The sequence below is a fragment of the Arvicola amphibius genome, chromosome 7, assembly GCF_903992535.2.
Source record: "Arvicola amphibius chromosome 7, mArvAmp1.2, whole genome shotgun sequence".
NCBI lineage: Eukaryota > Metazoa > Chordata > Mammalia > Rodentia > Cricetidae > Arvicola > Arvicola amphibius.
The window spans coordinates 112,262,302-112,276,548 of record NC_052053.1 but is presented as its reverse complement, the minus strand read 5'-3'; the positions used below and the strand labels follow the sequence as shown (position 1 = coordinate 112,276,548).

Genomic DNA, 14,247 nt, shown 5'->3' with positions numbered 1-14,247 from the left:
TTGAACGGTCCTACTACACACCCGAGGACCTAGGACTAGGCTTTTTCCAGACTCGAGAGCTGGCTTTCCTCTGCCTGAATACTAGAACTAACTGAAGAGTGCCATGCCCAGGATTCTGTCGGTTTAGAGAAAACAGGTTTTGTTCTGTTTATGCTAAGGACATACTAGCGAGAGGCACAATGGAAGAGGTTTCGTGTACTGGGAACTGAGTGCAGTGCCCGTGCCTGCTAGGCAGCTGCTCTAACCACTGAGTTACAGCTCTATCCCGAGGCATGATAAAAACAGTAAATTTCATGAAAGCCAGATTCACTGTTTCTTTTTCAGCTCACCTGAAGAAATCTCCGCGTGTGCTGAAGTAACTCACCAAAAGGCTGAGGAGATCTACAGGTATATTCGCTGTACATTTGACATTCAAATGTTACCAAATGATCTCACCCAGGATAGACCGAAACTTGACTCATGCTCAGCTCTCCAAGTGTGATGATGAAAGAACTCTCGAGTACTAAACATACTTCACTAATCATTGTAGTTCGTGATTACCAGTTTAAATAGGTAAATATTTCATCTTTATATATTGTATACTGTTATTTATAGACTATAATTTATTTTTAAAAGGAAACCTTTGATGTTTCATAATCATTTTGATGAAACTGAAACAATTTTTTATTGAATAAATCAAGGCTGATGAAACGTTGTTCAGCCTGGTTTAAGCATCTAAGAAGGCAAGCCAAGGGGCTGGGAGACGACCAGCTCCCTAAGTGTTTGCTGCACGGAACTGAGGACCTGAGTTCATCCCAGTACCCACGCACAGGCCAGATACAGTGGTGTGCACCTGGAGTCACAGTGCCGGGGATGCTAGAGACAGGAGATCGGGAGCTTGCTAACCAGTATGGCAGAACTGGTGAACTAACGCCAGGTTCAGTGGAAGGAAGACTGTCTTAAAAATAAGGTGGCCCAGTGGTGGTGGCCATGCCTTTAATTCCAGCACTCTGGAGGGCAGAGGCAGGCGGATCTCTGTGAGTTCAAGGCCAGGCTGGTTTACAGATTGAGTTTTAGGACAGCTAGGGCTACACAGAAAAAGCCTGTCTCGAAAAAGGAAAAACAAAACAGAAAAATTCAGTAACAAAAAATATCCTGTGGCCATCTCTGGCCACCACACATCTCCATGCTTACCTGTGTGTACAAATCTGCATACACAGAGAAGATGCATAGGACTCTGACAGTACACACCTAGAACACCAGCACACCGTAACCCATGGCAGCAGGCACATGAGTTTGAGACTAGCCTCAGCTACAAACAAGATCTTGTCTCAGAAATCTAAAAGCCAATAAAAGCAAAGTGTATTTTGGGATTTTTCCAAGAGTACTATGATTTGTTGGCATATCTATATAACTGGTAAAAAAAACTTTATAAATAGCTTTTACTGTTTATGAATTGTAATATTTAACATTTTAAGTGTACTAAGTCTAGGACCTCAAAGAGATGGCTCAGAGGTTAAGAGCACACACCACTCTTGCAGACTCAGCATCACCATCGGGTGGCTCACCAACTGCCTAACTCCAGCTTTGGTGTATCCAATTCTCTGGCCTCCTTGAGCAATGTACTCACATGTATACATACACACACACACGCAAAAAATAAATGTGTTTAGTCTAAATAATATATACTGAGTAAAATGTGATATGTTTTTAGACAAATGATCTAATTAAGGTCAAATATTTAAGTAACTATATAATTTCCACCAAATGTATCCAAGTAAGATCCAATATTGTCTTATGCCATAAATATTTTTAAATGGATCTACATTTATATCTGCATTGTGAGTCTGTTTCTCCTGTCGGTGGCTTTCCTCACCCCCATTCATTCTCCTGCTGAGTAGCTGAACCAGTCACAAGAGAGCTTTCCTAACCTGATACATGACAGGAACTTCAGGCCGGGCGGTGGTGGTGCACGCCTTTAATCCCAGCACTCGGGAGGCAGAGGCAGGCAGATCTCTGAGTTCGAGGCCAGCCTGGTCTACAAGAGCTAGTTCCAGGACAGGCTCTAGAAACTACAGGGAAACCCTGTCTCGAAAAACCAAAAAAAAAAAAAAAAAAGACAGGAACTTCAGAATGCATCTAAGTCAACCTGGTTTTTATTGCCTATCAGATCATAAAAATGAGCTCTTGAAACAAGTAGCTTATTCATATTTACACTGGCAAATTTAGAAACAAAACCCAGGAAGAAGTTTTTTTTAACAAAAAATTACTTAATTCTGAATTTCAGTCATCTGAAATAATTTTAAAACCCAATATCCTAAAATCCCACAGATGTACTTGCTGTTCAGAATTATGATAAAACCAGAGAAAAAGTATCCAAAAATATGGGCCAGTATGCAATTAGCAATTACTTCATTCCACACATTCTGATTATCTCTTCAGTGTAGGCTTAAAAAAATACTGCTAGGTGTAAAGCAGATTTAGTGGCCACCTTCTAAAATACTGCCTATTAACCTCAGCCAGCTTCACATTAAAGATTGACAACTCATTCCATTCTGTCGCACCAACCAATACCTGCTGATTATTGCCGACCATTTCGGGGAGGGTGTTACTGGGATTGAACCTGGCACCTTCTGAATTGAACCTGGCTGTACCTGCTACCTCCACCATGTTAGGAACTTTATTTTGAAAACATCTTTTTATTAGTTTTTTAAATTATGTATATGTGTGTATATGTGCACATTTGAGTACAGGTTCTTGTGGCATCCAGATGAGAGTATTCCATCTCCAGAGCCGGAATTACAGGAATTACTGTGTATTGTCTAACAGGTGCAGGGCACAAAATTCATGTCCTCAAAAGGAGCTGCAAGTACTCTTTAACTGCTGAGCCATCGGTTGACCCCCTTAATTTTGTTTTTGAGATGGGTCTTTCTTAATAAACTGCCTAGGCTGGCCTTGAACTTGCAGATGTTCCTCCTGTCTGTTTCCCGAGTAGCTGAACCATAACTGAAACACCAGGCCTAGCAACTGCTTAATAAAAAGGCCCACTCTACAAACTGAGTTCCAGGGCAGTCAGGACACACCGTGAGACTGACTGGGGGAGAAGAGACAGAAATAAAGAGAAGGAATAAAGGAATGATTTTTGTACTATGTGTTCCAATGTGTTTTAGGAAACTTAAGAGGGAGCAGTAACTTTAAAGCCCTCTAGGCTCAAGAGTGTCCAGGTCCGTCCCAAGGACCTCCATGTCTGCCTACAGAACAATCTTAAGAGCTATATAAGGCTGGACCCAGCCCCTCTTGATGTAGACAACCAAGCTCCACCCAACAGAGTAAAAACCCAGTGGCACATGCCTTTAATCACAGTGTCATGGTCCATTTGGGTGCTGGCCTGGACCATAAATTATTTCTTTCCGGACCAGCATGGAGGCGCAGGAATAAAGACACAACTCACGTGGCTTTATCGGGAGGGAGATTCTTCGTGATCCCTCATGAAATCCTGAGTTCACATCCTGAAAATTCCTCTGCATTTATTCTCCAAACAGCCTTTATACCAAAACATAAACTGAGGGGGAAATACATTAACATTCTGTTTCCTAGGTAACCAGGTGAATGGCTTTTAGTCACCTCCACATTTACCTATGTCTCCTCTGTCATGTCTTCCTGGTCTGCATGTTAGCTCAGTCACATAGGCTTGAATTAGCATCTCTATTCAGGCATACTCCAAATTACAAAGAAAGGAGCAAAACATCCCGACCTTTTGTTATATTAGAGACAGCCTGTCTGGAAGGGTGAGTGACCACTTCAGGTATGAACTATGGCCTGAGAGCCTGGGTGCCACACCATATAGAAATATTGGGTCTACATCACAGCACTCAGGAGGCAGAAGCAAGTGGACCTCTGTGAGTTCGAGGCCAGCCTAGTATAAAGAGTAAGCTCCAGGACAGGCTCCAAAGCTACACAGGGAAACCAAAAACCACAAAACAACAAACACAACTTGAAATCCCACTAGTTGATCCCGAAGAAATCCTATAAAAACCATTATTTCTCAGTTCTCTGCTGCTTGCCCAAGCAGAGGCAGCCACCTTCCTAAGTTTTTCCCTCCCACTAAACCTTATGTGAGGTTTGTTGTGTGGTGTGACTATGCAGTATTCCTTGGCTCCAGCTGCTTGGATATCTTTATCCAAGCTTTAAAGTTTGCATTGGGAAAACCTTCCTCCTCAGAGCTGTAACACAACAACAAAATGTATTATTTTTCTATTAAATAGTTTAAAAAGGAAAAAAAGAATCCAGAAACACATACTACACAAATCTAAAACTTTATTTGAACAGTCTAATTGGATGTAAAAGGTAAATGAATACGTAATGTAACCAGAGGACAAATAACTTACATTAAAACAACGGCAAAATAAATGTTACTTTCTAAAGGGGCTGTCAGAGAGGGAAAACCTGTTTATTGTGGCATAGTAACACCTCATCAACTATACACAACACAGTTGTAAAATACAATAGCACCTGTCCTCTGGTTCTGGTTAGAAAAGAGCAAAGAGCAATTTCACAAACAAACCAAATTATGATAAATTTTAAGTAAAACTATCAGAAGATAAAAACATGTAAAACATAAAAAAATAAAGCAATTTGAGTAACATAATTTAAACAGTCTGTGATACCAGGTGGCAAGATTTCATTCTAGTATCCACCAATGCAAACTCCTTAACTCCAGCCCCTTTACCTCTCCTCACTTCAGGGTTTTAAAATTTATTAAGACACCTTTTTGAGACATGATTACTAAAGTAAACAGACTTGTGTAGTCAAGAAACTTAAGCTTTATGTATATTAATATTACAAATAAAACTTACAAGTATATACAAAGACAAAGTACTTTTACTTGTATTTTATTGCAACACTGAGGAATGCTCTATAGGATGTTAACCTTGCATACAGACATATCTTTTGGAAACAAATTCGTATTCCCTTATTACAAAGAAAATACCCATTCATCAAATGAGAATATAAGTCTGCTCTGCTTGAGGGTAAAAATCCTGCAAATCATATTTACTATCAGTCAGAATTTGAAAAATAATAATCTTTCTCTTCTTCGTCTGATTCTACAGCATCATTGAAATACTTTGTGATAGCAGTGTTTTCACCTAAATCTGTAAAGACAAATTTAATGAAAAGGATTAATATATTTCCAGTAATTTTAGCAAAACTAAAACCAACAAACTAAAGTAGTCTGCTACTTGAGAACCAGTTAATCTTACACCAGCAAATAGAGACTGTATTGTAATGGAATTAAGCTACAAGAAATGCAATACCTTTGTTAAACAGGGCTTTTCGTATTGATGTTGTAGGTGAGACATCATTTTCAACCTATAAAAGAGTGTGTGTTAGTAGCATATCTGAATCTCCTGTGATACCTCCTAGATGAAATCAAGAATGTTTTTATTCCCAGAATACTTTAAACATAGGCCTGTTACATCATTTTTAGTTAATAAAGGAACCAAATTCTTGAGTTTATCCAGAGCAAAATTTGTAATTTGTTATATGTATACATACATGCATATATATGTGTGTGCATATATATATATATATATATATATATATATATATATATATATATATATATACTAATGCTACAGTGTCTATATCCTATAAAAGTTGCCAAATGTACTCAGTACATATCTTGGTTTAGAATACTTTATTACTATTCTTGTGAGATGACATAAAGACATAATTTACTTTTCATAACCACTCAGGAACAAGCCATTTGCATTGTTTACTTCTAACACATTAAGAAAACCAACCAACTGGATGGTGGTGGTGGTGCAAGCCTTTAATCCCAGCACTTGGGAACCAGAAGCAGGAGGATTTCTGTGAGTTCGAGGCCAGCCAAGACAGCCAAGGCTGTTACAGGAGAAACCCTGTCTCAAAAAACGAGAGAGGAGAGAGAGAGAGAGAGAGAGAGAGAGAGAGAGAGAGAGAGAGAGAGAGGGAGAGAGAGGGAGGGAGGGGGGGAGGGAGGGAGGGAGGGAGGGAGGGGGAGAGAGAGGGAGGGAGGGAGAGAGAGAGGGGGAGAGGGAGAGAGAGGGAGGGGGGGGTGCCTTTAATCCCAACACTTTGTTCCCAGAGGCAGGCAGATCTCTTGAGTTCTGAGTGTGAGGTCACCCTGGTCTACAATGGGAGTTTCTGGACAGCCTAGGCTACACAGAGCCACAGCCCTACCTACAACAACAACAACAACAACAAAAACTAAAAAAGACAGGGAAAAATGTATATCTAATAGAAGGACCCAATGATATATCAAAACTGACCTCTCTTCATTTAGTAGAGAAAACAATCAAGTGTATTAATTTACTGTGCTGATCCATGGTCGACCATGGATCAAAAGAATGGACATCACCTGAGGAACATTAGAAATGTAAATTTCTCAAGTGTGCTGCATCAGAATCTTGACTGAACCAGATCCTCAAGTGACTTCTATGAACATTTCAACTAAGAAAACACTTAGAACTTTATTAACACACACACAAAGACTATTTCAAGGCTTCCTAAGGATGTTAATTTCAGGTTGTTTTAACAGAATCAAAGTTTCATTCTCATTCAGAAATGCGGAGATGGAAAACCCAAGTTTACTAAGAAGCAGTCTGCCTACATGTATGAAACATTTTGATTTCTTTTTAAGAAATGAACCAACCACTAGATTAATTTTATTACAATATATCTAATTCCCACTAGATTAATTTTAAGCCAAGCTATTTCTTGTGGCTAAGCCCATGAAGGCAGAATGATTATAAAACTCCAGTCTAAGGAGAATGTTACATAAGCAAGTCTCAAGTGTAAAAGTTTTAAAGAGAAGAAGTGACCATATCTAGCCTGAAGAATTATATTCCTAAATAGGTAATCTCACAGTTCATCTATGAAAGTTATTCTCCAAAATTACTATTTTGAAAACAATCTTAGGTGAATTACCTTTTCTAGAATCTAAGTATTTGGTTATGTTTTATTCAAACATTCAGAACTTAATCGTTTAAAAATTTGAAAGTAAAAAATTTAAAGGCAATATAAAGAGGGAAGAGAAAAAAAGGCCCTGAATTTGAAAAAGGGTATAGTAGGTTTTGAGGGAAGGAAGAAGGTGAAATAGTTACATTATAATATCAAAAAAATAAGTTTTTTTAAAACTTGTTTTTTGAGACTAAAGACTCCTGACTTCAACTCCTGGTCCTCTAGCCTCCACCTCCCAGATGCTGGGACTGTAGGTCTATGCCAGCTAAGGTTATTTTCTAAATAGTACTGCGGACTGAACCTACTGCCTAAGGGCATACTAGACAGATGCTCTACCACTGAGTCATGCTTCCAACACTAATAAAAAAGATGTTGCTTTTGTCCAGGCTATAATCCATTATGAAGGCGATCTTCAAGTAAAGTTTATCTGTGTTTGGATTTTAAATACTGGAATGTTAAAACAAAAATGGAGTCACTAAATCTAAAAGAATCTCAATCCATTTCAAAGTTGTAAGAAATTAGATGAAATGCTTATTCTATAAAGGCCATACATAAATTAGTCTAGACTAACAGCTGTTGAATAGATAGAATATTTTTGTATATTGCTTAAAATGTCCTTACTGAACTGCTATTAATTTCCAAATGAGAATTCTTAGCCATTCTCACCTTGGTTAAATTGATTCAGTTAAGAGCTGTCATCTATAATTCTACAGGCTTATGTATTTATTTCACTAATAGCTTCATATTATAATCATATTAGGTTGTAAGTTCCTAGAGGGTAGAGACTGTTATACAATTTATAACTACCACAGTTTATCAAGTATTATAACTGTTCTACATAAAAGCGTCGAATAAATAATAAACATACTTACTGTTTTTTTCCTAACGTTGCCCCACACAAGACCACACTTGCCATACTTTTTAGCATTTTTTTGCATATGGAAAACATATTTATCATAATCATCACTGTATGAATACAAAATAATATCAAGATGTCAAGTCAGCATTATCATAATTTTATCCATATACTGAATAGCAATTAATCAAATCTAAAATTTACTTTTCTCAAACATCCTAGGAAATTATGGTTTGCTTATTGGTTGCTTTCCCACTGTGGTGGCTTGAATGAGAATGGCCCCACAGGCTCATATATTTGAATGTTTAGTCATCAGGGAGTGGTACTACATGATAAGGATTAGGAGGTGTAGCTTTGGTGGAGGAAGTAGGTCACTGGATATAGGCTTTGAGGTTTCAAAAGCCTAAGCCAGGTCCAGTGTACTCTTTTTGCTGCCCATAGAACACACAGTTAATTTTATGCACTATGTCTGTCTGCATGCTCCCACCATGATGATAATGGAATAAATCTCTGGAACCATAAGCAAGCCCCAGCTAAATGCTTTCTTCTATAAGAGTTGTAGTCACAAAGTCTCTTCACAATAAAACAGTAACTAAGCACCCATATAGGTTTATTTCTAAAACTCTTGTCTTCCTGCCTTTGGTATTTTTCCTGTTCACTTCCATTAATCTAAATCAGATATTACAGTTGATCAATTTCAGGCTATGATGTACAAAAACTATCAATTTACATCTTCCAATTATATCAACCTTTCAATCCAACTTACCAAGTTATGTCTTTCTAGATAATAGTGTTTCTTGTGTTCCCTATAGTCACTATGAAGAGTTTAGTTTAGCAAAGATTGACCTGCATTGTATACACAGAAGCTAAAGTCAAACAGATGGCTATTTGCATCCTCTTCCTTGGCTTGAAGATCTTATCTGTATGGTCTATTATTTTTTTCCTTATTAACTATTTTAGATCAGCTTCAAAGATATAACATGTAAATGTTTATAATCTATGATTCTAAATTAAGATATTTTATCGTAAATGTTGCTGTGCAAATAAACCCACCAGCTGCTAATATACTGCTTAGTGAATGATAGGTCTACTCTCCACAAGATTATTTTTTACAACATAGATTAAGTTTTTCACTTTAGAAGAGCTGGGATTAAAGGCATGATCAACATGATCATGCAAACTAATTTCTAGCCACCTTCAACCCTGCAACACTAAAGTTGGACTCCTAGGTCAAAGTTCATAGTAATATTAACAGTTGCCAACAAATGCAGCTGCACTGATAATACTGATGTGTATTTTTTCACTAGATTGCCATAAAAAGGTTACTGATTTATTGTTAATTGGCAGTCATGCTTAATAATTAGAGAAATGAACATTTTTGTGTTTTATAGTATTAGTTTTAATTATTTGTGCATGTTGAAGTGGTGTAGAAGTTCTTCTGTTCATCTGTTGCTTTGGTTAATGAATAAAGAAACTGTTTTGGGTCTGATAGAGCAGAACTTAGGTAGGTGGAGAAGACAGAAAGGAATGCTGGGAAGAAAGGCAGAGTGAGAGATGCCATGGATCTTCTGCTTGAGACGGATGCTGGTTAGAATCTTGCCGATAAACCACAGTCACGTGGCGATACACAGATTAATAGAAATGGGTTAAATTAAGATGTAATAATTAGCCAATAAGAAACTAGAGCTAATGGGCCAAGCAGTGTTTTGATGCATACAGTTTCTGTGTGGTTATTTCTGGTGTAAGCTAGCTGGGCAGCCGGGACAAAGAAAGGGCTCCCTCCTCATGTAACAGGAAGTGGGGAGGTTATACACATGCATGCACTGCTCATGGAAACCAGAAGTAGTCAGAACTCTGAAGCCACAGTTAATAAGTTAGTTGAGAACTGCGAGACCTGGGTGCTAGGACCTAATCCAGGTCCTATGTAAGAACACTAAGTGCTCTTTGACACTGAGCCATTTCTCCAGACCCAGTAGAACATTCTTTTCTCTGTTTTTATATTGTTTACAGTGATTGATAGCAAGTAAAACATAGTGATTTCTGGATTAGCAAATTACAAAGACTGTTAACCTGCATGCATAACACGACTCACTAGTTTTTTTCTCACTAGTCCTAATATTATGTACTGAGTATAATCCCTGACTTGCTGAAACTTAACTTTTTGAAGTATCTATTCTTCAATTTTTTAAAATGATAACTCTTCCCCTTGATGCATCTGTGTTTATCATGTCACAAAACGTTTCAATGTTCTTAAATGAATCAGAAAAAGTAACATCACATTCACATTTACCTTTTTATAGAGGCTAGCATACCAGGACTGACATGCTGACACTGTGGAGTGTCTGTCAATGGCAAAGTAACTGATGATGGAGATGCTGGATTCCTGTCAACATCGAGCTGAAAATCATCATCTTGACTGTATTGAAAACTTGGCAGCTAGGAAACAAATATTTTCACCACGCATACTCAAAATTTTCTCATCACAAAATAATTGTGGATTAAATTGTTTTCCTCTATAATTTTTTCAAGTTTTAAAATTAAAAATAATAAGGCACAGAATATTCACTACAAAAACAATTTTCTCTTGTGAAAAATACAAGTACACCTATTTCCAAAGGCCACGGCGAGCAGAGATAGTCAAGTATTTTCTAAGCACCTTTCAAGCTTTAGGCTTTATATCTATACAGTCTTTCCCAAATACTTGAGCTTCTTATTTAAGTACGAAAGCTGTGATATACAATATGAAAGCAAATGATTATAGTTGTATTCCAATAAAACTTTGTTTATAAAAAGAGGTAAAAGGGGAAAAAAAGGTAAAAGAGTTAACAAGATGGCCCAGCCAGGAAAGGTCCTCTCGAAGCCAAGTATAATCCCTGGACCCATGTAAAGTTAGTCACTGAGAAGTGATGGAGATGGAGCCTAGGGCCTGGCACACTGTGGTTACAACTGCAGAGCGACATCCCTAGCCCCATACATTGGTGGAAGGAGAGAACTGACTCCATGAAATTGTCCCTACCTCCACAAGGCACACACAATTTTTTTCATTAATTTTTTTTTAAATAGGTGAGAAGCTGAATTTGGCTCATATGTTGCTAAATTTAGATGTTACTAGAACAAAACCTAAATTCATTCACTATTGTTTTGGCACTTACTGGCAAAAGTTTTACACTTTTTGTGTATATTTCCAATAACCAATTCAATGCTTAAGGTTTTATTTACCTTTACAGTAAAATCATAAAGTGAACAGTCATGGCTATAATCACCCAGGAGATTGAAGCAGAGGATGTGAATTCAAGGCAAGCCTGGCAGTATACAGCAAGAGCATGTCTCAAAAATGGAGGGGGGACATATAGAAAGTGGAATTATGGTATAGAAAAGGAAATTAATTAACTGCTATCTATGTCTCTTTGGTTATTTGGAGTTGGGATTCTCTCGGATATTCTGGGTCTTTTGTTTTTCTATGAACTTTGTGATCTTTTTTTCCTAATTCAATGAAGAATGTCATTGGAACAGTATGGATATTTTAACAATATCAAAAAATATCAACTCTTCCACTGTATACATATCTTTCCACTTATTAGTGTCCTCAATGTTTTTTATCAGATTTGTTTTCTAAAATCACTTTCATTGTGGAGACTTTACCCACTTGATTAAATTTCTTTCAGTGCCATTTTTCCTGAATATTGCAAATGGAAATGCTTTTTCCTTTTCTTCAGCCGGTTCACTGAGGGTGTATATAAATCCTACTACTTTTGCAAATGCAGGTTTTGTGATGATAAAAGATAAAACACTGGGCTTGACGTGTGTAACCAGTGAGTGACATCCCTAGCCCCATATGTTGGCTCTAGATCCTGCCATTCTGCTTAATTTATTCATGTAAATTTTTCTACATATAAAATCACTTTTGTACCACTCATCCCATCTAGCCTATAGATTCTTCATGAGAATTAAGTGGGCTAATTATATTATACAGATCCCGTAAGCACAACAATTCATTTGTTATATGGGAATCACTTAAACTCCCACAGCTGCACCATCTGTCTGCTGTAGTGCAGACACTGAGTACTGAGCGAGTGGCACTGCTGGGGCTACTCGGTGAGTGAGATGAGCCCTGTTCTAATAGTGACATCTGTGAGGACCCAGGGATGGAGATTCGGAGGCCTGTATCCCCTAGAGCGGTATGAAATCCAATTGGTCTACAAATGTTCAACTTGTAACTCTAAGATTTGACAGTGCAGCTGTCTACCCCATTGCTTTGGGTGTCATCTATCTTGTACTGCCCTTGGCCCGTCTCTTCATTTTGTATTCAGTTAAAGCGATATAACTGAATAACACCCAAGAGCAGACCCTAGAAACTGACAAGACAGCATAGATCAGCAGATCTCTTCCTATATGTATGCATGTATGTTCTTGGATGTAGACTACAGATCCTTGACTTAAATATTAGTGATAAACACTAACAATGCATAAAAATGAAAAATATCAAGATCAGTCTAAGAATGCAGCTTTCATGCATTCAGCACTCTTACCATTATTCTTTGTTTCTGCATGGGTGTTGCAGTGAAAAAGTCATCATGGTTGTCTTGTGGCAACTGTTCCAGATAATCCCTCATTTGTCGTTTCCTTTTTAGAGTTCCCGCTCTGGCAGTTATCTTAATAGTATTTTTCTCAAGAGCATTTTCTTTCTCACCTAAGAGTTAATAAAACATTTTGATAACGATCTGGTAATTTTACCTGCTTTATAAAACTTAAAACCCTCTCATTTTGTTTCGCACAGAACAAATACATTTTTAAGAGTTCTTTTATGTGTACATGTGTTTTGCCTCATGTACATATGTGCATTGCATGCATACATGAAGCATGTGAAGGTCAGAGGAGAGCACTGGAGCCCCTGAAACTGGCATTATGAATGGTATGAGCCACCATGTGAGTTGCTGAGAACCAAACCTTGGTCTTCTGCAAATGTAACAAATGCTTTTAACCTCTGAGTCATCTCTCCAGAACCACTCTCACTTTTTAAAAAACTGTTTTAAGAATGACTTAATTCCTACAGACCAAGGGTGGACTAGCAAGATGACTCAGCAGGTAAAGGGACCTTTCTCCAAGCCTAACCACCTGAGTTCAATCCCTGGGACCTGCATGGTGGAAGAGAACAAACTCCCTAAAGCTGTCCTCTGACCTTCATTCTCATGCCTTGGCGCGCACGCGCACGCACACACACACACACACACACACACACACACCAACAAGCATAGACATGCACACATAAACAGTGAAAATTTAAATTAAAAGACCAAAGGAAGGAGGCAGCTTCCCATCTAAAACTTTTAGTCCTGAAGCCAAACTCCTAACAAAGCCCACTAGGCACGGCTCAGACCAAAAACAAACAAACAAACAAAACAAAACAAAACAAAACTTGGGGGCTACAAAGTTCAGTCTGGGCAACAAACTGAGACCTTTGTCCCTAAAACAAATAAATAAATGCTACAAGGTGCTCTGTGGTGCTTTTAATTATGTCTCAGGCTCTTGACCTCTTCAGACTTATTGCTGGGCACAGGCAGATAAAAAAGTTCTTGGTCATATATAGGCTGAGTCTGGTAATGGAGGCATCACAAATAATTCTTCCCACATTGAGATAAATGCTATTAGTTCCTGTAATACTCCTAGTGAGTAGGATGTATGAGCTAAGGTGGTCTACGTAGTGTGTTACCACCAGGGCAGTGGTGACAGCCAGTTAGTGGTGGCTCACACCTTTAATTTTATCACTAGGGAGGCAGAAGCAGGTGGTTCAAGGCCAGCCTCCTCTATGGAGTGAGTTCCAGGACGGCCAATGCTAGACAGGAAAATCCTGTAGTGTGAAACGGCAGGGCTGCGTCCCGCCACCCAGCCACCGGCTAGCTTTACACCCGAAATAATTATATGGAAACTGTATTTTTTTAAAACACTGTCTGGCCCATAGTTTTAGCCTCTTATTGGTTAATTTTCACATCTTTTTTTAACCCATATTTAGTAATCTGGGTAGCACCACGAGGTGTGGCTTACCAGGAGAGATCTTAACCTGCGTCCATCTCGGAGAGGAGCAGCAAAATCCTGCCTCAAAAACCAAACAAACAAACCAACCAACCCACATACGATAAAGTTATTCTGTGAGATTATTTATTAATTGCTATTATGTATGGACATTAGGTACTCTATGGGACCTCTCTGACATATAGGATTGAGTCTCAGATTACAAAAACAAAACTTACTAGTTTTTTTTTTTTTTATAAAAGGACTGTATACAAAACACTCAAGTTAAATTATGTCCTCAGATATTAAAATATTTATCCAATTTCAAATTTATCTGAGCAAAAAGCCTATTAAACTATTATTGGTAAAATTAGCTACATTGGTTAAGACTTAAAATATTA

The 14,247-nt window shown here is 38.0% G+C and overlaps 2 protein-coding genes across 2 annotated transcripts in view; one reads left to right on the top strand and one right to left on the bottom strand.

Moving 5' to 3' along the window:
* The window catches only part of Fancm (FA complementation group M), a 53,223-nt gene extending 42,933 nt beyond the window's left edge, over window positions 1-10,290 (top strand). Inside the window, exons 23-24 of the mRNA XM_038336815.1 lie at window positions 325-552; window positions 10,138-10,290. Of these exons, the coding sequence (XP_038192743.1) occupies window positions 325-481 (157 nt within the window). The 3' untranslated portion in view covers window positions 482-552; window positions 10,138-10,290. The remainder of the gene's footprint in view (window positions 1-324; window positions 553-10,137) is intronic.
* The window catches only part of Mis18bp1 (MIS18 binding protein 1), a 36,525-nt gene continuing 27,133 nt past the window's right edge, over window positions 4,856-14,247 (bottom strand). The window contains exons 12-16 of the mRNA XM_038336814.1: window positions 12,367-12,527; window positions 10,128-10,273; window positions 7,854-7,947; window positions 5,295-5,349; window positions 4,856-5,132 (exon numbers count right to left, since the gene is read on the bottom strand). Coding sequence (XP_038192742.1) covers window positions 5,038-5,132; window positions 5,295-5,349; window positions 7,854-7,947; window positions 10,128-10,273; window positions 12,367-12,527 — 551 coding nt within the window. The 3' untranslated portion in view covers window positions 4,856-5,037. The remainder of the gene's footprint in view (window positions 5,133-5,294; window positions 5,350-7,853; window positions 7,948-10,127; window positions 10,274-12,366; window positions 12,528-14,247) is intronic.